At 39.4% G+C, this 24,338-nt stretch overlaps 1 protein-coding gene across 1 annotated transcript in view; it reads left to right on the forward strand.

Moving 5' to 3' along the window:
- LOC121494675 (adhesion G protein-coupled receptor E4-like) overlaps positions 1-23,865 on the forward strand; it is a 59,669-nt gene extending 35,804 nt beyond the window's left edge. The window contains exon 9 of the mRNA XM_041761374.1: positions 23,851-23,865. Within this exon, the coding sequence (XP_041617308.1) occupies positions 23,851-23,865 (15 nt within the window). The remainder of the gene's footprint in view (positions 1-23,850) is intronic.
- Positions 23,866-24,338: the final 473 nt, after the last annotated feature.

Genomic DNA, 24,338 nt, shown 5'->3' on the forward strand with positions numbered 1-24,338 from the left:
GGGAGAAATAGAGCATGCAGACCTTCTGTTGGGAGTGAGAAATGAAGGGATCTCATCAACCCCTAGAAGGTGTTGAAGGTGGACCCATTATAGTTTCAGCTCAGCAACCTTCTCTTTAGCTGACCGTGAGCAGGTGTTTTCACGTCTGTGGTCCTCAGCTCCTGTCCGTTGAGGATGCTGAAACCATGTGATCACTCAACAAATATGCATGAACAGCCTGCTCTGTGCCAGTCACTGTCTACGCATTGAGAACATGATGGTAAAGAAGAGATGCTGTTCCGGCCTTAAGAGAATTCAGTCAGCAAAAAGATGGGGACTGAATAATCACCACTTAGGCAATGACTCACCCAGTTCTCATTCTGGCAGATTACTTGAAACCTCCAGCAGATAATCTTTTGATACAATAGCTTATATGGCTCCTTGATTTTAATCTGGAAAGTACCTGTTCTTTTACTTATAATTGGCATATCATTAATACATTTTCTTTCCCTTCTGTCAATTTCCCAAATGGAGATGGAAAAGACAGTGGGCTTTCCCGGGAAAAGCAGCAACTTATCTTCATGGCATAACGTAACCCACACTCCAGACTCATCATCTTGCTTTCCTGAGAGTAAAAAGGAAGAAGAGTAAAGCGACTTACTAAAATGCGTTTGGGTAACTCTTCCATTATACCATGGACATGTGAATGGAAATTATGTTTTTATTCCATAACACGGTTTGGAGAGCTTCCTTCAAGATCTTGACTCCTACTCTCCCCTATACTTGATACATATGTACCCAATTTGCTGTGAAAGCAAATTGTTTTCTTTCTCTCTCTTTCTTCCTCCCTTTCTCCCCCTCCTACGCTCCACACTCCCTCCTTCCTTCCTTCCTTCCACCTTCCTTCAGTTTATATTGGAGCATGGCAGTCTCTGCACCAATTTTCCCACTATGCCTGCCTGGTTTACATGAGTCTCATCTCTTTGGTGTATTTCCATATTCCATACTATTGTTTTCAAACTAGATGGTCTGATCATTTGAGAGAACGCCGGGTCTTTGATGCTGGAGACTCAAGAGAAAGACACAGGGCAGAGAATTTAAAGAATGAACTGCTAGTTTGAGCATATAAAGTTTGTGCTGATTTGCACAGTGTTTGAATAACTGTGGAATACTCGATACTGATATTATTGCTACTCCTAGCAACTGGTTGCTCCACTTGCTCTTCCATTTTATTCACATAATATGAAGATTTGAAGTTATCTATAAAATTTACATATCTGTGGCGTGTTATTAAGGTAATTAAAATGAATTTTTCATTATTTGAAATAATGTGGTTTTTTTAAACATAATTTATAACAGGAACTGAATGATTTACAGTTTTTCTCTTGCAGCAAAAATATGGGTGACAATTTCTTATGTGGTCCAGACTGTATGTACTCTGTCTTCATGTTCTCGGCTCTAACTCTAAATTTGTGTTCTATTATCAAAGCCTCAAGAAATGGGGGAGTGGGGTGGGAAAGAGGGAGAGACAGAGATTGTTAACCTTACCTGTCTTACAGTGCTAAAAAGCTTAGTACCAGTTTTGGAAAATCCTCTTGTAAGTTATCATCATGGTCAGAGTGATAATACTGATGATGATAAAGTTTGGTGTGATGTCTGTGGGTGGTTCCAAACAGCACTGATGAGATTCATTCACTCACTCATTACTGAAAGAAATATTCAGTTTGTTATGTTTCCCTATTTTTCCACATACAATGTTGAGGAAGATGGAAGAACATATAATAAAATGTACCAAACTGTAAAAATAGGCATATTATTTCAACATTCTTATGGGTATGGATGACTTCTTTTAAAAAGACAATCTTGAGCCCTCGGTGTTATACTATATATTGGCAAATTGAATTTAAAAAATTTTAATGTAAAAATAAATAAATAAAAATAAAAAGACAATCTTGGGGGAACAGTTTTAATTTCACAGAAAAGTTGAGAGGAAGGTATTGTGCCCCCTAACCCCACACATGCACAGCACCCCTCCCCACTATCAACATCTCCCACCAGATGGTACATTTGCTAAAATCAATGAACCTACACAGACACAGTATCATCATCCAAAGTCCATAGTGGACGTTAGGGTTCACTCCTGATGTTGTACCTTCTATGGGTTTGGACAAATCAGTAATGACATGTATCCACCACTATGCTATCATACAGAGTAGTTTCATTGTCATAAAAATCCTCTGTGCTCCATATCTTTATCCTCCTCACAACCCCCGGCACCACTGATCCTTGTCCTGTCTCTATAGTTTCATCTTTTCAGAATGTCACAGAGTTGGAATCATACAGTGTGTAGCCTTTCAGACTGGGTCTTTTCACTCAGTCATAAGTACTTAAGGTTCCTCCATGTCTTTTCATGGTTTACTGGCTCATTCCTTTTTAGTGCTGAATAACATTCCCTTGTCTGGATGTCCCACAGTTTATTTGTCTATCACCTACTGAAGGACATCTTGGTTGCTTCCAATTTTTAGCAATTATGAAGAAAGCTCCTATAAACATCCTTGTTTAGGTTTTCACATAGAGATAAATTTTTATGTCCACTTTTGTGACTGCACAATATTTTTCAAGGTGAAATTTTCTCAGGGTAAGACCACCTAAGACTGGGATCATCAAACTATGGCTGATGGTTCAAGTCCAGCTCATCACCTACGATTTTTAAAGACCAACCATAAGCTATAGGTGGTTTTTACATTTTTAGTTCATTGAAAAAATCAAAAAGAGAATAACATTTTGTGACATTGAGAAATAAATTCAAATTTCAGTGTACACAAAGAAAGTTTTACTGGCATGCAGCCATGCCCGTTCATGTACATATTGTCAGTGGCTCCTTTTGTCTACAACAGATTTGAATAGTCACAACAAAGACAGTTATAGCCCACAAAGATGAAAATATTTACTATCTTATTTACTTTTTTTATATGGATATAGTTGACACACACTTTATATTTTTATGAGTATAGTTGACACACCATTTTTTTGTATTTTTTATTGGAGTTTGATTTGCCAAAATATAGCATAACACCAGTGCTCATCATGTCGAGTGCCCCCCTCAGTACCTGTCACCCAGTCATCCCAACCCCCCACCCACCTCCCCTTCCACTACCCCTTGTTCATTTCCCAGAGTTAGGTGTCTCTCATGTTTTGTCATCCTCTCTAATTTTTCCCACTCATTTTCTCTCCTTTCCCCTATAATCCCTTTCACTATTTTTTATATTCCTTGTATGAATGAAGCCATATAATGATTGTTCTTCTCCAATTGACTTACTTCACTCAGCATAAGACCTTCCAGTTCCATCCATGTCAAGGCAAATGGTGGGTATTTGTAATATTCCATTGTATATATATACCACATCTTCTTTATCCATTCATCTTTCAATGGATACTGAGGTTCCTTCCAGTCTGGCTATTGTGGACATTGCTGCTATAAACATTGGGGTGCAGGTGTCTCAGTCTTTCACTGTGTCTATATCTTTGGAGGTAAATCTCCAGTAGTGCAACTGCTGGGTCATAGGGTAGCTCTATTTTTAACTCTTTGAAGAACCTCCACACATTTTCCAGAGTGACTGTACCAGTTCACATTCCCACCAACAGTGCAAGAGGGTTCCCCTTTCTCCATATACTCTCCAGCATTTGTTGTTTCCTGCCTAGTTAATTTTCCCCATTATCACTGATGTGAGATGGTATCTCATTGTGGTTTTGATTTATATTTCCCTGACGGCAAGTGATGCAGAGCATTTTCTCATTCTCCTACGTGTGGCTGTCCAATTTTCTCAACACGATTTGTTGAAGAGACTGTCCTTTTTCCAGTGGGTAGTCTTTCCTGCTTTGTTGAAAATTAGTTGACTCTAGAGTTGAGGGTCCAGTTCTGTGTTCTCTATCTGTTCCATTGACCTATGTATCTGTTTTAGTGCCAATACCATACCGTCTTGATTATTACAGCTTTGTAATAAAGCTTGAAGTCAGGTATTGTGATGCCACCAGGTTGGGTTTTCTTTATCAACATTCCTCTGGCTATTCAGGGTCTTCTGTGGTTGCATACAAATTTTAGGATTCTTTGTTCCAGCTTTGTGAAAAATGTTGATGGTATTTTGATAGGGATTACATTGAATGTGTAAATTGCTCTGGGTAGTATAGACATTTTAACAATGTTTATTCTTCCAATCCATGAGTATGGAATGTGTTTCCATTTCTTTTTTTAATAAATTAAATTTTTATTGGTGTTCAATTTACCAACATACAGAATAACACCCAGTGCTCATCCCGTCAAGTGTCCCCCTCAGTGCCCGTCACCCACTCACCCCCACCCCCCGCCCTCCTCCCCTTCCACCACCCTTAGTTCGTTTCCCAGAGTTAGGTTTCCATTTCTACACATCTTTCTCAATTTCTTTCATAAGTGTTCCATAGTTTTTAGAGTACAGATTCTTTACCTCTTTGGTTAGGTTTATTTCTAGATATCTTTTGGGTTTTGGTGCAACTGTAGATGGGATTGATTCCTTAATTTCTTTCTTTCTTCTGTCTCACTGTTAGTGTGTAGAAATGCAGCTGATTTCTGTGCATTGATTTTATATCCTGCCACGTTGCTAAAGTCCTGTATGAGTTCTAGCAACTGGAGGGGCAAAGTCTTTTGGGTTTTCCACATACAGTATCATGTCATCTGCAAAGAGTGAGAGTTTAGCTTCTTTGCCAACTTGGATGCCTTTTATTTCTTTTTGTTGTCTGATTGCTAAGGTTAGGACTTCTAGGACTATGTTGAACAACAGTGGTGAGAGTGGGCATCCTTATTATGTTCCTGACCTTAGGGGAAAAGCTCTCAGTTTTTCCCCGTTGAGAATGATATTCACTGTGGGCTTTTCATAGATGGCTTTTGTGATATTGAGGTATGTTCCCTCAATATCCCTACACTTTGGAGAGGTTTTTTTAAGATTTAATTTATTTATTCATGAGAGACACAGAGAGAGCGGTAGAGACATAGGCAGAGGGAGAAGCAGGCTCCCTGCAGGGAGCTGACGTGGGACTTGATCCCAGGATCTCGGAATAGTGACCTGAGCCAAAGGCAGATGCTCAACCTCTGAGCCACCCAGGCATCCCTGTTCTTTTGATTTCTATTTCATTGACTTCTGCTCTAATCTTTATTATCTCCCTTCAGCTGAATTTAGGTTTTATTTGCTGTTTATTTGCTGTTCTTTCTACAGCTCCTTTAGTAAAACATTAGGTTGTTTTGAGCTATTTTTATGTCCATTTTTATTTCATTTTTGATCCTTTGTTCTCCAAGAATGTGTTAACTCCCAAAAAACAAATAATATGCAGAAGACATGAACAGACATTTCTCCAAAGATATCCAGATGCCCAACAAACACATGAAATGATGCTCATCACCACTCATCATCAGGAAAATAAAAATCAAAACCCAGTGCTCATCCCATCAAGAGACCCCGCCCTCAGTGCCCGTTACCCAGCCACCCCATCCCCCTGCCCACCTCCGCTTCCACTATCCCTTGTTCACTTCCCAGAGTTAGGAGCCTCTCACATTCCACCACCCTCTCTGATTTTTCCCATTCATTTTCTCCCCTTTCCCCTATAATCCCTTTCACTATTTTCTATATTCCCCATATGAGTGAAACCATACAATGTTTGTCCCTTTCCCATTGACTTACTTCACTCAGCATAATACTCTCCAGTTTCATCCACATCAAAGCAAATGGTGGGTATTCATTGTTTCTAATGGCTGAGTAATATTACATTGGGTGTTATACTATATGTTGGCAAATCGAACTCCAATAAAAAAACATACAAAAAATCAAAACCACATGATATTACTTCACACCAGTCAGAGTGGCTAAAACCAAAACACAAGATATAACGAGTGTTAGTGAGGACATGGAGAAATAGGAACCCTCCTACACCTTTGGTGGGAATTCAAACTGGTGCAGCCAATCTGGAAAACAGTATGGAATTTCCTCAAAGTTTAAAATAGAGCTACCCTATGATCCAGTAATCACACTACTGAAAATATAGAAACATTAATTCAAAGAGAGACATGCATCCCTATGTTTATAACAGTATTATTTACAATAGCCAAATTATGGAAGCACCCCAAGTGTCCACTGATAGGTGAATGGATAAAGAAGATGTGGTGTATATATACAATGGAATATTATTCATTCATAAAAAATAATGAAATCGGGATCCCTGGGTGGCGCAGCGGTTTGGCGCCTGCCTTTGGCCCAGGGCGCGATCCTGGGGACCCAGGATCAAATCCCACGTCGGGCTCCCGGTGCATGGAGCCTGCTTCTCCCTCTGCCTGTGTCTCTGCATCTCTCTCTCTCTCTCTCTCTCTCTCTCTCTCTCTCTCTCTCTCTGACTATCATAAATAAATAAAAATTTAAAAAATAAAAATAAAAAAATAAAACTGTATAATTCTTTTAAAAAAAATAATGAAATCTTGCCATTCGCAACAACATGGATAGAGTATAGAGAGTATTATGCTAAGCAAAATAAGTCCGATAAAGACAAAAGCCATATGATTTCACTTATGTGGAATTTAAGAAACCAAACAAAGGAGCAAAGCGGGGGGAAAAAGAGAGGATGGGAAACCAAGAAACAGACTCTTAACTATAGAGAACAACCAGATGGGGGAAGGGGGGGTGAAATAAGTCAAGGAGATTAAGAGTACATTTATCATGATGAGCACTGAGTAAAGTATAGAACTGTTGAATCAATGTATTGTACACCTGAAACTGATAGAATACTGTGTGTTAACTGTACTGGAAATAAAATACTTATTTTAAAACAAGTGTTTTGTTTAACTTACACACATTTGTGAACTTTTCGGTTTTTCTCCCGTTATTGATTTCTAGTTTTATACCATTATGATTGGAAAAGACACCCTGGGTGATTTCAGTACTTTTGAGTTTGCTGAGACTTGCTTTGCAGTCTAGCATATGATCTGTCCTGAAGAATGTTTCATGTGCTCTTGAGAAGAATGTGTATTCCTCTGTTGGATGGCATGTGCTCAGTATACATCTCTTATATGGTTCCCTTTAATACTCCTGTCCTTTATCCTTTATACTGGAGTTAAATGGTTAACACACTACCATATTAGAGTATTAGAGTATTTTGACATCCTCACCCTTATCAGGGTTTATATATTTTCACATTTTTGTGTTACCAATTAGTGTCCTTTTGGTTCCCCTTGAAGAATTCCTTTCAGCACTTCTTGTAAGGCAGGTTTCGTGGTGATGAATTTCATCAGTTTTTATTTGTCTGGGAGAGTCTTTATCACCACTTCATTTCTGAAGGGTAATTTTGGCAGGTAGAGTATTCCTGGTAGGCATTTTCTCTTTCTTTTTGCAATTGAATATACTGTCCCACTATCTCCTGGTCTCGTAAGGTTTCTGCTGAGAAATCCCTTGGAGATTAAATTATTCTTCTTTTCTCTTGCTGCGACTAAGATTCTCTCTTTATCTTTGATTTTTGACAGTCTTATAATGACATGTCTTGGTGAAGGTCTTTGGAGGTTTAGACTGTTTGGTGATGTATGCCTTTCATGAGCTTGGGGAACCAATCCCTCCCTAGATTTGGGAAAATCTTCTTTCTTTCTTGTTTCTTTAAATAAGTGTTTTCTTTCTTTGTCTCTCTTCTCTTTCTGGGGCTCCAGTAATTCACAAATTGGTTCTTTTGATGGTATCCAATAAATCATGTTGGCTTTCTTCACTCTTTTTCACTCCTTTCTCTTTGTTCTACTTTGACTGGATAATTTCAAAGTTCCTGTCATGTGTCTTATAGATTCTTTCTTCTGCTTGGACCATTCTGCTGTTGATAATCTTTAACACATTTTTCATCCCATTCATTGAATTCTTAAGCTCCAGAATATCTATTTGGTTCTTTTTTATGATTCCACCTTTTTAAAAAGATTTTATTTATTTATTTGAGAGAGAGATCACAAGCAGGAGGGAGGGGCAGAGGGAGAAGCAGACTCCCTACTGAGTGGGGAGCCCAATGTAGGACTCAATCCAAGGACCCTGGTATCATGACCTGAGTTGAAGGCAGTCACATAACCAACTGAGCCACCCAGGTGCCCTCTTTTTATGATTCCTATCTCTTTGTAAAACTTGGGTTGACATTGTTTTTCTGATTTCACCAAATTGTCTTTCTGTTTTCTTATATCTCATTGATACTATCTTGAGTTGCTATTTTGAATTCTTTTTCAAGTAAATATTAGATCTATTTTTGTGTTTGGTTACTGGAATATTATTAATATTATTCTTATGCTTTGGTGGAGTCATGTTTCCTTGTTTTCGTGTTCTTTGAAGTTTTCCCTTGCTGTCTTTGCATGTGAAGTATGGTTCCTGTTCTAATTTTTACTAAGTGCCTTCAGGGAAAAATACCTTCTTCTGTCAACCCAGCTAGAAATTCTGAGGCTTTCTTTCTCAGATCTGTGGTTATACCAGCTCCATGCTTCTTGTTCCTTCTTGTGGCAGAATTATTACATTTGTGTGCCTTCTCTCTATCATGCAAAATACTAGATCAAGTGTTTGGGTAAAGGCTCTCTCATACATGGGTGATTGTCTAAGTCAGTGTTTTCTAAGGGCTCCTCAATTATGGCTAAAAGAAGCTGCACTTGGTTCAAGAAACACGGCAGGACCCTCAGCTGGGGCCACAGTATGTCTGCCGTTACCCGATGCAAAGGTGGGTAAGAGTCCTCCCAGGTCTCCTGACATAGTGCTGGAACCCACAACTCCTACAAGGTACTTTTGTTCATGAATGGATGCTGGATTTGTGTTGGTGGGGGGGAGGGGTACAGGGAGGGCAGAAAAGGCAAGGGTGTCTTATGCTGCCATGATGCTGACATGTGGCCATATATTTCTTTTTTTTTAATTTTATTTATTTATGATAGGCACACAGTGAGAGAGAGAGAGAGAGGCAGAGACACAGGCAGAGGGAGAAGCAGGCTCCATGCAGGGAGCCCGACGCGGGATTTGATCCCGGGTCTCCAGGATGGGGCCCTGGGCCAAAGGCAGGCGCCAAACCGCTGTGCCACCCAGGGATCCCTTCTTAAAATACTCTTTCTGCCCCTTTCTTCCTCTGAGACTCTAGTGATTAGTAGATTGTTTCTCTTTTTATATAGATTTTTTTTATTTATTCATGAGAGACACAGAGAGAGAAAGGCAGAGACATAGGAAGAGGGAGAAGCAGGCTCCGTGCAGGGAGCCTGATGTGAGACTCAATCCTGGGACTGTGGGATCACGCCCTGAGCTGAAGGCAGACGCTCCACCACTGAGCCACCCAGGTGTCCCAATTGTTTCTTTTTTAATGGTGTCCATTAAGTCCTGAAGGCTTCCTGAATTATACATCCTTTTTTCCTCTTACTCCTCTGATTGAATATTTCGAGTGATCCGACATCAAGTTCAGTAATTCTGCTTTATGCAGTCTGCTGTTGACAATCACTAAAATTCTTTGGTCACTGTTTCTCCAGATCCAAAATTTCTGTTTGGCTCTTTATGGTTTCTCTTTGTTGAGCCTTGTACTGTTTTCCTGATTTCATTCAATTGTGCTTTCTTCTAGCTCTCTGAGTATCTTTAAAACAATTACTGTGAATTCTTTAAAGGGAATCTCAGGTATCTCCACTTTTGGGGGGTCAGTTATTAGAAATTTACTGTGTTCCTTTGCGGGGGCCATGTTTCCCTGATTCTTTTTGAATAATCAAAGGCTCCCTGGAGCCTTGTATAGGTGTCTGCACATTTGAAGGAACGATAACCTCTTCTAGACTTGATAGACCAACTTCAATAAGGGAAGACTTTCAAGTACAGGGGTGTGTGTTGGCTCTGGATCAGGATCTCGGAACACAGGGGCAGGCACATGATGTCTCATCAGCTCAGGCTGCTGGGATCCATAGCATCAATAACCGTGTGGTCCTTGGCAAGTACTGCAGGGGATTCAAGGTGACTCTAAGGGCTGTTGGGGACCTCAGTTAGGGCCCAGGGCAAGGAGTAGTTGTGGGGCAGAGCCACTGGCATGTATGCACTCAACTGCGAGATCTAGTTGCAGGGGTCTGTGTAATGCCCAGGGGTGGTTGAAGACACACATGAAGTGGTGGAGGGCTGAGCCAGCTGCAGGTGCACCAGTATCTGTGGGGGTTCTGGCTGTCAACCTACACTCTTGAGGCTGTAGGGCCTTTCCATGGCACTGGAGGTGTAAAATACATGTAAAATACATGGCACTGGAGGTGTAAAAACAAAGTGGGGTTGGGGGCATGTGCATAAATAGATGGAAGGACTGGTTGCAAATAAGCATAAGGATATAGATAGCGACAACAGACAGAGACAAAGGTGAGCTTACAAGTAGCTAAGGGGGTCCTGGCTGTCTACGTGCTTTCCTGCAACATCCTTACTGGTACATAGCAGTAAATTCAGGTGGTATTAGTCAACCTGGGGGTAAACAGTTATACAGCTTGAGGCACTAGTTGCAGGTGAGCCCAGTGGTGCAAGTTAATGACTAGAGATAGGACTGAACTGGGGCCACAAGCAGCTGTGGGGGTCTGGCTATTGGCGCACTTCTGTGACTACAGGATATCACCATGGGCATGCAAATGGCAGTAGAGGCCTGTGACAAGAGTCAAGCCAGCAGCATTCAAATGCACCGCTGGAGGAACTAGCCCCAAGCACTTGCATGGAAAAGGTTCAGCTGCAGGTATCAGCCAGGTGTCACATACACAGGCAGCTTCAGAGGCCTGAGTTGTCTGCCAACATGCATCCCATCTTCCAGCAGGTACATAGAGGAGAATATGGGAGGTATTCTTTTTTTTAATAAATTAATTTTTATTGGTGTTCAATTTACCAACATACAGAATAACACCCAGTGCTCATCCCGTCAAGTGTCCCCCTCAGTGCCCGTCACCCACTCACCCCCACCCCCCGCCCTCCTCCCCTTCTACCACCCCTAGTTCGTTTCCCAGAGTTAGGAGTCCTTATGTTCTGTCTCCCTTCCTGATATTTCCCACACATTTCTTCTCCTTTCCCTTATATTCCTTTTCACTATTATTTATATTCCCCAAATGAATGAGAACATACACTGTTCAATTGACTTATGAAGGTGTATGAAGAACATACACCTTCTCCGATTGACTTACTTCACTCAGCATAATACCCTCCAGTTCCATCCATGTTGAAGCAAATGGTGGGTATTTGTCGTTTCTAATTGCTGAGTAATATTCCATTGTATACATAAACCACATCTTCTTTATCCATTTATCTTTCGATGGACACCGAGGCTCCTTCCACAGTTTAGCTATTGTGGACATTGCTGCTAGAAACATCGGGGTGCAGGTGTCCCGGCGTTTCATTGCATCTGAGTCTTTGGGGTAAAACCCCAACAGTGCAACTGCTGGGTCGTAGGGCAGGTCTATTTTTAACTCTTTGAGGAACCTCCACACAGTTTTCCAGAGTGGCTGCACCAGTTCACATTCCCACCAACAGTGTAGGAGGGTTCCCTTTTCTCCGCATCCTCTCCAACATTTGTTGTTTCCTGCCTTGTTAATTTTCCCCTTTCTCACTGTGTGAGGTGGTATCTCATTGTGGTTTTATTTTTTTTTTAATTTTTTTTTAATTTTTATTTATTTATGATAGTCACAGAGAGACAGAGAGAGAGAGAGGCAGAGACATAGGCAGAGGGAGAAGCAGGCTCCATGCACCAGGAGCCTGACGTGGGATTCGATCCCAGGTCTCCAGGATCGCGCCCTGGGCCAAAGGCAAGCGCCAAACCACTGCGCCACCCAGGGATCCCTCATTGTGGTTTTAATTTGTATTTCCCTGATGGCAAGTGATGTGGAGCATTTTCTCATGTGCATGTTGGCCATGTCCATGTCTTCCTCTGTGAGATTTCTCTTCATGTCTTTTGCCCATTTCATGATTGGATTGTTTGTTTCTTTGGTGTTGAGTTTAATAAGTTCTTTATAGATTTTGGAAACTAGCCCTTTATCTGATATGTCATTTGCAAATAAATATCTTCTCCCATTCTGTAGGTTGTCTTTTAGTTTTGTTGACTGTATCCTTTGCTGTGCAAAAGCTTCTTATCTTGATGAAGTCCCAATAGTTCATTTTTGCTTTTGTTTCTTTTGCCTTTGTGGATGTATCTTGCAAGAAATTACTGTGGCCAAGTTCAAAAAGGGTGTTGCCTGTGTTCTCCTCTAGGATTTTGATGGAATCTTGTCTCACATTTAGATCTCTCATCCATTTTGAGTTTATCTTTGTGTATGGTGTAAGAGAGTGGTCCAGTTTCATTCTTCTGCATGTGGATGTCCAATTTTCCCAGCACCATTTATTGAAGAGACTGTCTTTCTTCCAATGGAGAGTCTTTCCTCCTTTATCGAATATTAGTTGACCATAAAGTTCAGGGTCCACTTCTGGGTTCTCTATTCTGTTCCATTGATCTATGTGTCTGTTTTTGTGCCAGTACCACACTGTCTTGATGACCACAGCTTTGTAGTACAACCTGAAATCTGGCATTGTGATGCCCCCAGCTATGGTTTTCTTTTTTAAAATCCCCCTGGATATTCGGGGTCTTTTCTGATTCCACACAAATCTTAAAATAATTTGTTCTAACTCTCTGAAGAGAGTCCATGGTATTTTGATAGGGATTGCATTAAACATGTAAATTGCCCTGGGTAACATGGACATTTTCACAATATTAATTCTGCCAATCCATGAGCATGGAATATTTTTCCATTTCTTTGTGTCTTCCTCAATTTCTTTCAGAAGTGTTCTATAGTTTTTAGGGTATAGATCCTTTACCTCTTTGGTTAGGTTTATTCCTAGGTATCTTATGCTTTTGGGTGCAATTGTAAATGGGATTGACTCCTTAATTTCTCTTTCTTCAGTCTCATTGTTAGTGTATAGAAATACCATTGATTTCTGGGCATTGATTTTGTATCCTGCCACGCTACCAAATTGCTGTATGAGTTCTAGCAATCTTGGGGTGGAGGCTTTTGGGTTTTCTATGTAGAGTATCATGTCATCGGCGAAGAGGGAGAGTTTGACTTCTTCTTTGCCAATTTGAATGCCTTTAATGTCTTTTTGTTGTCTGATTGCTGAGGCGAGGACTTCCAGTACTATGTTGAATAGCAGTGGTGAGAGTGGACATCCCTGTCTTGTTCCTGATCTTAGGGGAAAGGCTCCCAGTGCTTCCCCATTGAGAATGATATTTGCTGTGGGCTTTTCGTAGATGGCTTTTAAGATGTCAAGGAAAGTTCCCTCTATCCCAACACTCTGAAGGGTTTTGATCAGGAATGGATGCTGTATTTTGTCAAATGCTTTCTCTGCATCTAATGAGAGGATCATATGGTTCTTGGTTTTTCTCTTGCTGATATGATGAATCACATTGATTGTTTTACGAGTGTTGAACCAGCCTTGTGTCCCGGAGATAAATCCTACTTGGTCATGGTGAATAATTTTCTTAATGTGTTGTTGGATCCTATTGGCTAGTATCTTGTTGAGAATTTTTGCATCCATGTTCATCAGGGATATTGGTCTGTAATTCTCCTTTTTGGTGGGGTCTTTGTCTGGTTTCGGAATTAAGGTGATGCTGGCCTCATAGAACGAATTTGGAAGTACTCCATCTCTTTCTATCTTTCCAAACAGCTTTAGTAGAATAGGTATGATTTCTTCTTTAAACGTTTGATAGAATTCCCCTGGGAAGCCATCTGGCCCTGGACTCTTGTGTCTTGGGAGGTTTTTGATGACTGATTCAATTTCCTCCCTGGTTATTGGCCTGTTCATGTTTTCTATTGCTTCCTGCTCCAATTTTGGTAGTTTGTGGCTTTCCAGGAATGCGTCCATTTCTTCTAGATTGCCTAATTTATTGACGTATAGCTGTTAATAATATGTTTTTAAGATCGTTTGTATTTCCTTGGTGTTGGTAGTGATCTCTCCTTTCTCATTCATGATTTTATTAATTTGAGTCTTCTCTCTCTTCTTTTTGATAAGGTTGGCTAATGGTTTATCTATTTTATTAATTCTTTCAAAGAACCAACTCCTGGTTCTGTTGATCTGTTCCACAGTTCTTTTGGTCTTGATTTCATTTAGTTCTGCTCGAATTTTAATTAACTCTCTTCTTCTGCTGGGGGTGGGGTCCATTTGCTGCTTTTTCTCTAGCTCCTTTATGTGTAAGGTGAGCTTTTGAATTTGAGTTCTTTCCAGTTTTTGAATGGATGCTTGTATTGCAATGTATTTCCCCCTCAGGACTGCTTTTGCTGCATCCCAAAGATTTTGAATGGTTGTATCTTCATTCTCATTAGTTTCCATGAATCTTTTCAATTCTTCCTTAATTTCCTGGTTGACCTTTTCATCTTTTAGCAGGATGGTCCTTAACCTCCACGTGTTTGTGGTCCTTCCAAACTTCTTGTTGTGATTAAGTTCTAATTTCAAGGCATTATGGTCTGAGAATATACAGGGGACTATCCCGATCTTTTGGTATCAGTTCAGACCCAATTTGTGACCCAGTATAAACCACATCTTCTTTATCCATTCATCTTTCGATGGACACCGAGGCTCCTTCCACAGTTTGGCTATTGTGGACATTGCTGCTATAAACATCGGGGTGCAGGTGTCCCGGCGTTTCATTGCATCTGAATCTTTGGGGTAAATCCCCAACAGTGCAACTGCTGGGTCGTAGGGCAGGTCTATTTTTAACTCTTTGAGGAACCTCCACACAGTTTTCCAGAGTGGCTGCACCAGTTCACATTCCCACCAACAGTGTAAGAGGGTTCCCTTTTCTCCGCATCCTCTCCAACACTTGTTGTTTCCTGCCTTGTTAATTTTCTATGGGAGGTATTCTGATGGCATCCAAGAATGTGAATATCTTTGGGTTTTCAGATACCATGCTAGCCGTTTGTCTCTTCAGAGGGGAGAGCTGCTGGGGTCCTCTGCACAGCAGTTCACTTGAAACCAGTGTGGCTCTTGCTGTGTGACTGTTACTGATCCTCTGTTCTTTTTTTTTCTAGCCTTCTCTATACATCTAAGGTTTGCTATGTGTGACTGAAGTGAAACAGAAGTAGGACCCTTGTGTGGTACCCCAAAAGCCCAGAGAAACTGGTTGCTCACACGGCTCTCCCTTTTCCAGTGAGGGAAATTCTTTCTAGGTAGCTCCCCAGTGGCACTGAGCAGTGCCCGACTGGAAGACAGGATGATGCAAGCAAAATTAAGATGTCTTTCCTTCCCTTTTTGTGCACTTATTCTCAAGGGGTTTTCCCCATAGTGTTGCTGACGTTTCTTACGTGGACATCTGAGCTCTCTCGTAGCTGCTTTTGTTTATGGATAGGTGTCTGACTATTGATCTTTGTGGGGGAACCAAGGGAGTCTCTATTTTACTATCTTGGTGTTGCGACTTCAAGGGTCTTAAGAATGCTAAATGAGGGGCGCCTGAATGGCTCAGTGGTTGAGCGTCTGCCTTTGACTCAGGTTGTGATCCCAAGGTCCTGGGATTGAGTCCTGCATCGGGCTCCCCACAGGAAGCCTGCTTCTCCCTCTGCTTGTGTCTCTGCCTCTCCCTGTGTGTCTCTCATGAATAAATAAAGAGAAGGGCAGCCTGGGTGGCTCAGTGGTTTAGCGCCTGCCTTTGGCCCAGGGCATGATCCCGGAGTCCTAGGATCCAGTCCCACATTGGGTTCCCTGCATGGAGCCTACTTCTCCCTCTGCCTGTGTCTCTGCCTGTGTGTGTGTGTGTGTGTGCGTGTGTGTGTGTGTGTGTGATAAATAAATAAATAAAATCTTTAAATAAATAAATATCTTTTTAGAAAAAAGAATGCTGAGTCAAAGGAAACCACAGATAGGAAGAGAAATCAGAAAGATGTGAACAAGTAAGGAGTACCAATTAAACACAGAAATTATTAAAACACACATACCAAATGAAAATTGTGGAGTTGTAAGTACAAAAGCCAAACTGATGAAAATTCATGAGATGGATTTGACAGCACGTTTGAGCAGGCAGGAAAAAGGACCTGTGAACTTGAAATTAGAACAATTGGAAATTATCTCATCTGAGGAGCAGAAAGAAAAAGCCATGCACAGAGGGAAATGTAATGCTATAAATGCTTATATTCAGGAAGAGGACAGATCTCAAATCAGTACAATGATCTCCCATTTTATGATACTGGAAAAAGAGCAAACTGAAACCAAAGTTAGACATGGGAAACAGATAACAACGATTAGATTCAAGGTAGATGAGAGAGAATGGTAAACAATACAGAGAATCAGTGGAGGTAAAAGTCAGTTCTTGGAAAAGATCGACAAAAAACAAAAATTTAAGACTTTATTTTTTCATAAGAGACACAGAGAGAAAGAAGCAGAGGGAGATGCAGGCTCCTGTGAAGATCCTGATATGGGACTCAATCCCAGGACCCGGAGATCATGACCTGAGCCAAAGGCAAATGCTCAACCACTGAGCCACCCAGGCATCCCAAAATCAATAAAATTGACAATCCTTTAGCTAAATCTACTAAGAAAATAAAAGATCAGATGCAAATAACAAAAATCATAAATGAAAATGGGGACATTATTACCAACCTTACAAGAAACACAAAGGATTATTAGAGAATATTCTGATCAAATAAATGCCTACAAAGCACACAATCTACATGAGATGGGAAAATTTCAAGAAAGAGTTTCAAAACTGCCTCCAGAAGAAAAGTAGAAAATTTGAACACACCTACTTAAAAGTAAAGGGGTTAAATCAGTAATCAAAACTCTGCCAACAATGCAAAGTCCAGCACAGGGTATATCTTTGGCAAATTTTTTAAAAGATTTTATTTATTTATTCATGAGAGAGAGAGAGAGAGGCAGAGACACAGGCAGAGGGAGAAGCAGGCTCCATGGAGCCTGATGTGGGACTCGATCCTGGGACTCCAGGATCATGCCCTGGGCCAAAGACAGGCACTAAACTGCTGAGCCACCCAGGGATCCCCTGTCATTGACAAATTAAAGAAGATTTAACATCAAGACTTCTCAAACTTTTCCAAAATATGGCAGGAGGAAAATGTCTCTTAAATCATTCTATGAGGCCAATATCCAATATCAAAGCCAGAAAAGAACTACAGTAAACTACAGACCACTATCTCTTATGAATATATACATATGAAAAATCATCAAAATAGTGGCAAACAAAATCCAATAGCACATTATAAAGAAAACAAGTACTACGAACAGTCTTCTGCCAATATTTTTAAATTTATTTTGAGACAGTGTGTTTGTGCGAGTGGGAGAGGGGCAAAGGGAGAGGAGAGAGTCCCAAACAGACTCCACACTGAGCATGGAGCCTGACAAAGGGCTCGATCCCACAACCCCAAGATCATGACCTGAGCCAAAATCAAGAGTCAGACGTCCAACCTACCAAGCCACCCAGGCACCTCTCTGCCCATCCATTTTATACACAACTTAGGTGAAATTTGCTGTTGTAAAGCACAAACTATAAATATGCACTAAAGAAAAATTAGAGCCCTGAATAGTCCTTTATCAATTAGAAAATTGAATGCGTAGTCAAAACTTTCCAAAAAAAGAAAGAAAATCCCAGTCTCAATTGGTTTTACTGTTGAACTCTACCTTGATGTACATATGCATTATAACATTCCAACAATCAAGCTCATGATCATATTTATCACCTACCTAGTTACCATTTTTTTTCTTGGTGTGAACTCTTAATTTGTACTCTCAGCAAATTTCAAGTATACGATTCTCTTAACTATATTCACCATGTTGTCCATTAGATTCCCATGACTTATTCATCTTACATAACTGAAAACATATACACTTTGACAAGCATGTCCCCATTCTCTCCTCCTTACAGCTCCTGACAATCACCATCTAATCTGTGCTTCTATGAGTTTGACATTTTTTATTCCAGATATAAATGAGATAATGCAGTATTGATCTTTCTGTGTCTGGCTTATTTCACTTATCATAATGTCCTCCAGGTTCATCCATGCTGCCGTAAGTGGCAGGGTTTCCTTATTTTAAAAGCTGAATAACATTGTACATATATGCCACATTTTCTTTATCCTTTTACTTATTGATGGACATTAAGTTTTTGTCCTTATCTTTGGTATTGTGAAGAATGATGCAATGAGTGCAGTACAGATATCTCTTCATGATAGTAGTATCATTTCCGTGGAATCATATGGTGGTTCTATTTTTAATTTTTTAAAGATTTATTTAATTTTTTTAAGATTTAGAAAGGTTAGGTAGGCAGAGGGAGAGGATCTTAAGCAGACTCCCTCTAAGCACAGAGCTCAACACAGGGCTCAATCTTAGGACCTTGAGATCATGACCTGAGCCAAAACCAAGGGTTGGACACTTAACCAACTAATCCACTCTGGCACCCCTTATTTCTAATTTTTTGACGAATCTCCATGCTGTTGTCTATAATGGCTACACTATCTTATACTTCCATTAACAATGTATAAGTATTCCTTTTCCTGCACATTTTTTCCAGTATCTTTTATCTTTTGACTTTTTGATGAGTCATTCTAGCAGATGTGAGAGGATATGTCATTGTGGGTTTTTACATTTTAATTCAATTACCCAACATATAGTACATAATTAGTTTCATTGTGTTTTTGATTTGCATTGAGTCGCTGACCTGATGATCAGCAACGTCAAGCATCTTTTCAAATCCCTGTTGGCCATTTGTACATCTTCTTTAGAGCACTATGTTCAGATCCTTTGCTCATTTTTAAAAATTGGTTTAGAGTTTTTTGAGATGTATGAGTTCTTTATATGTATAATGAATATTAACTCCTTGCCATGTATATGCTCAGTGGATATTTGCTCCCATTCTGTAAACTGCCTTTTCACTATGTTGTTTTTGTTTTGTTGTTTTTTGCTGCGGAGAAGCTTTTTAATTGGATGAAATTCCACTTGTTTATTATTGCTCTTTTTACCTGGGCTTTGGTCAAAAAGTTATTGCCCAGACCATTGCTAATAAAGTTTTTTCCTGTCTTCTTCTAGGAGTTCTATGTTTTCAGGTCTTACATTTAATTCTTTAATCCATTTTTGAGTTCATTTTGTGTATAATGGAAGATAAGGGTACAATTTCATTGTTCTACAGGTGGATATACAGTTTTGCCAGCACCATTTGTTAAAGAGACTATCCCTTCCTCATTGTCTGTTCTTGACACTCTTATGGAAGATCAGTTGACAGTAAATGTGTGGATGTATTTCCAGGTTCTCTAATCTGTTTCAGTGGGTCTGTATATCTGTTTATATGCCAGTATCACACTCTTGATTACTGTAGTTTTGTAAAGTATTTTGAAATCAGGAAGTATGATGACATCAGCTTTGTTATTCTTGCTCAATATTCCTTTGGCTTGTAGGGTAGCCCTATTTTTAACTTTTTGAGGAACCTCCATACTGTTTTCCAGAGTGGCTGCACTAATTTACATTCCCACCAAGAGCATAAGAGGGTTCCCCTTTCTCCACATTCTCCCCAACATCATTTGTTTTCTGTGTTGTTAATTTTGGCTATGCTGACAGGTATCTCCTGTAAGGTATCTCATTGTAGTTTTGATTTGTATTTCCCTCATGAAGAGTGATATTGAGCATCCTCTCATATATCTGTTAGCCATCTGTCTGTCTTCTGTGGGAAAATGTCTGTGCATGTCCTTTGCCCATTTCTTAACTGGATCATTTTTGGGGTGTTGAGTTTGATAAGTTCTTTATAGATTTTGGACACTAACCCTTTTTCAGACATGTGATTTGCAAATATCTTCTCCCATTCCAAAGGTTGCCTCTTTTAGTTTTATAGATTTGTTTTCCTTTGCTGTGCAGAAGCTTTTTATCTTGATGAAGTCCCAACACTTCATTTTTGCTTTTGTTTTCCTAGCCTCAGGAGACCTATCTAGTAAGAAGTTGCTGCAGATGATGTTAAAGCTACTCTGGAGTTTTTATGGCTCCATATAAATTTTAGGATTGTTATCTCTACTTCTGTAAAGAATATCATTGGAATTTCTTTATAAGGATTTCACTGAATCTGAGGATTACTTTGTATAGTTGTGGACATTTTAATTCTATAAATTCTTCTCATCCATGAACATGAGACATATTTCTATTCATCTGTGTCTTATCTAATTTCTCTCATCAATATTTCATAATTTCAGTTTACAAGCCTTTCATCTCTTTGGCTAAGTTTATTATTAAGTGTTTTGTTGTGACATATGTGGCTTTTTGTTGAGTTGAGGCATATTTCTTCTATGCCTGTTTTGTTGAGAATTTTTATCATTTTTAAATTTTTTTATTTATTTATGATAGTCAGAGAGAGAGAGAGAGAGACATAGGCAGAGGGAGAAGCAGGCTCCATGCACCGGGAGCCCGACGTGGGATTCAATCCCGGGTCTCCAGGATCGCGCCCTGGGCCAAAGGCAGGCGCCAAACCGCTGCGCCACCCAGGGATCCCGAGAATTTTTATCATAAATGAATGTAGAATTTTGCCTGTTTTTTCTGCCTCTATTGAGATGATCATAATTCCTCTTTAATTTTGTTCATGATTTATCACATTGATTGATTTGCATATGTTGAAACATACTTGCATCCCAGAGATAAATCCCACTTGGTCATGATGTATAATTCTTTGTTTTGTGTATTAATGATATTTGCATCTATCTTCATCAGGGATATAGACTTGTAGTTTTCTTGTGATGTTTTACTTGGCTTCGGTATCACAGTGATGTTTCACTCATGAGTTTGGAAGTTTTCTCTCTTATGTTTTTTAGAATGGCTTAAGAAGAATCAGCATATTTTCTTCTTTGAATATTTGGTAGAATTCACTCATGGAGCCATCTGGTCCTATGTTTTTCTTTGTTGGTGGGTTTTAAGATACTGATTCAGTCTCCTTTTTTGTTGCTAATTTGTTCAGGCTTTCTATTCTCCTTGATTCAGTGTCAGTAGAATGTATGTTTCTACAAATTTTCCCTTTTCTTCCAAGTTATCCAATGTGTTGGTGTATACTTGTTCATAATAGTCCCTTGCAATCCTTTTTATTTCTATGCATCCATATGTCTCTTCTTAAATTTCTGATTTTATTGAATCTTCTCTTTATTTCTTACTCTACCTAAAGATTTGTTGACTATATGTATCTTTTTTTAATCTGTTTTGTTGACTTTTTTCTATTCTTTCTATTCACTATTTGATTTATCTCTGCTAAAATCTTTATTATTTCTTTCCTTCTGCCAACTATGGGTTTAATTATTCTTCTTTTTCCAATCCCTTGATATGTAAAGTGTTTGAGATCTTTTTATTTATTTTAGAGAGAGAAGGGCAAGGGCAGAAGGAGAGAAAGAGAGAAAATCTTAAGCAGACTCCACACCCAGCATGGAGCCCCATGTAGGGTTCAATTTCATAACCGTGAGATCATGACCTGAGCCAAAAATCAAGAGTCAGACATTCAACTGACTGAGCCATCCAGACACCCTAGATCTTCCTTGTTTCTAAACGTAGGCATTTTTTTGCTATAAACTTTCTTTTTAGTAGTGCTTTTACTTCTCCCACAAGTTTTGTCTGTGTGTTTTCATTTTCATTTGTCTCAAGATAATTTTTAAATTCCTTTTGAATTTCCTCTTTTATGCAGTGGTTCTTCAAGAGTATTTTGTTTAGATTGCAAGTATTCATAAATTCGCCCATTTTCTTACTGTTGTTGATTTCTAGCTTTATAGCATTGTAGTCAGAAAACATAATTGGAATGATTTTGAGCATCTTAAATTTATTAAGACTTATTTTGTGACCTAACATATTATGTATCCTGAATAATTTTTCACATGTGCTTGAGATAAATTTATATATTTCTTTGCTATGAAGTGGAAAGTTCTGTGTGTGTATACATCTATAAATTCCATTTAATCTATGTTTTTCAAATAAGCCATTTCTTTATTTTCTTTCTGGATGTTCTATCCATTGCTGAAAGTGGAATACTGAAGTTTCCTCCTGTCTCTCTAGAGACAGTTTTTTACTTAAAGTTTATTTTATTTATTTTATTTGATATACATATAACCACTTCTTGTTTCTTTTGGTTACAATTTGCATGGAATATCTCATCTCTTTCAGCCCACATGCATCCTTAAATCTAGACTGTCTTGGGGCACCTGGGTGGTTCAGTGGTTGAGCATCTTCCTTTGGCTCAGGTCATGATCCTGGGGTCCTGGGATCAAGTCCCATATCAGGCTCCCCACAGGGAGCTTACTCCTCTCTCTGCCTATGTCTCTGCCTCTCTCTGTGTGTCTCACATGAATAAATAAATAAAATTTTTAAAAAAATAATAAAATCAATGCACAGATATCAGTTACAGCTGAGAGGTTAAATATTTTTTTCATGTTTTCTGGTTTATTTTTTCCGGCATTATTAAGGTATGATTGACAAATTAATTTTTTTTTCTAACTCTGGGAAACGAACTAGGGGTGGTGGAAGGGGAGGAGGGCGGGGGGTGGGGGTGAATGGGTGACGGGCACTGAGGGGGGCACTTGACAGGATGAGCACTGTTATTCTGTATGTTGGCAAATTGAACACAAATAAAAAATAAATTTATTATTAAAAAATAAAAAATAAATAGATAAAAATAAAATTGAATATAATTAAGGTGTACAGCATAATTTGATATACATATACATAGTGAAAAGATGATCCCAGTAAAGTTAATTAATATATCCATCACCTCACTTAGCTATAATTTTCTGGTGTGGTGATAATACTTGAGATCTACTCTCTAAACAAATTTCATTTTTTAAAAGATTTTATTTATTTATTCATGAGAGACACAGCAAGAGAGGCAGAGACACAGGCAGAGGGAGAAGCAGGCTCCTCACAGGGAGCCCAATGTGGGACTCAATCCCAGGACCCCAGGATCATGCACTGAACTGAAGGCAGATACTCAACCATGGAGCCACACAGGTGTCCCTCTAAACAAATTTTAATGACACAATTCATAATTATTAACTATAATCACCATGGTGGACATTAGGTGTTCACAATTTGTTCATCTTATGACTGAGAGATTGTACCTTTTGATCAAATCTTCCCCTCCCCACCCCACAACCCAGCCTCCAATAAATTCAATTGTATTCTGTGTTGTTGTATATTTGACTTTTCTTTAGATTCCATATAAAAGTGAGATCGTACCATATTTGTCTGTGTCCAGTTTATTTCACTTAGTATAATATCCTCCAGTTTTAGCCATGTTGTTGCAAAGAGCAGGACTTCTTTCTCATGGGTGAATAATATTCATACATATGTATACACACACACACACACATAGATTATATAATAATCATCTTTTCTTTATCTGTCAATGGACACTTGTGTTGTTTGCATACCGTAGCTACTGGTAATAATGCTGTAGTGAACATAGAAGTGCAGATGTCACTTCAAGACAGTGATTTTATTTCCTTTGAATAAATACTGAGAAGTGAGATTGCTGGATGATATGATTGTACTAGTTACATTCCTGCCAACAGGGCATAATGGTTCTCTTTTCTCTACACCCTCACCAGTACTCTTTTCACTTTTGCAGAATAGCCATCCTAACAGGTGTGAGATGGCATCTTTTTTTTTTTAAGATTTCATTTATTTATTCATGAGAGATACGGAGAGAGAGGTAGAGACATAGGCAGAGGGAGCCTGGTGGGACATTCGATCCCAGGACCCTGGGGGTCACAACCTGACCCAAAAGCAGAGACTCAACCACTGAGCCAGGCGGAGAGGGAAATTTCACTAAGTTAGTTCCAATGCCTGTTGTAGGAGGCACGAGGCCTAGCTCTCCACCTCCACTCACTCTCCACCTGTTTTTCAGTCTCTGACCCTCTGAAATCATGCTTCCTTCCTCACCTCTGCTAAAATCACTCTACCAAAAGTTTAAGGAAATCCAGAAAATGCCAGATCCTTCCAGAACCACATCACTTCTTTTCCTTCCTGACCCTTGTGAGACAGTCTCCCCCTCTGACTTCTGTAATATGACACCTTTATTCAACCAATTATTTGTTCACCATAAATGATTACAATGTTTACTGAATAAATTGTTTATGAATAAAATGAATTGTTTATTGAATAATTCCAATGTGTCCTATGCTGTGAGATAGACAAGTTTCATTCAGGGAGAAGGCAGTGAGCCTGCTACCAAGGCTTCTTCCTTATCACATGAAATCCAATCTCTTACCCACAAAACCACCACTCTTTCACACCCTTGTCTCTCAAAAGGGTTTAATGCAGTACAAGTTTGATATAACAAAGCACAGTGGTATAGAGCAAGAAATAAGATTGACATCACAACAGGAAGTGAAA

This window comes from Vulpes lagopus, chromosome 7, assembly GCF_018345385.1.
Source record: "Vulpes lagopus strain Blue_001 chromosome 7, ASM1834538v1, whole genome shotgun sequence".
Classification (NCBI taxonomy): domain Eukaryota; kingdom Metazoa; phylum Chordata; class Mammalia; order Carnivora; family Canidae; genus Vulpes; species Vulpes lagopus.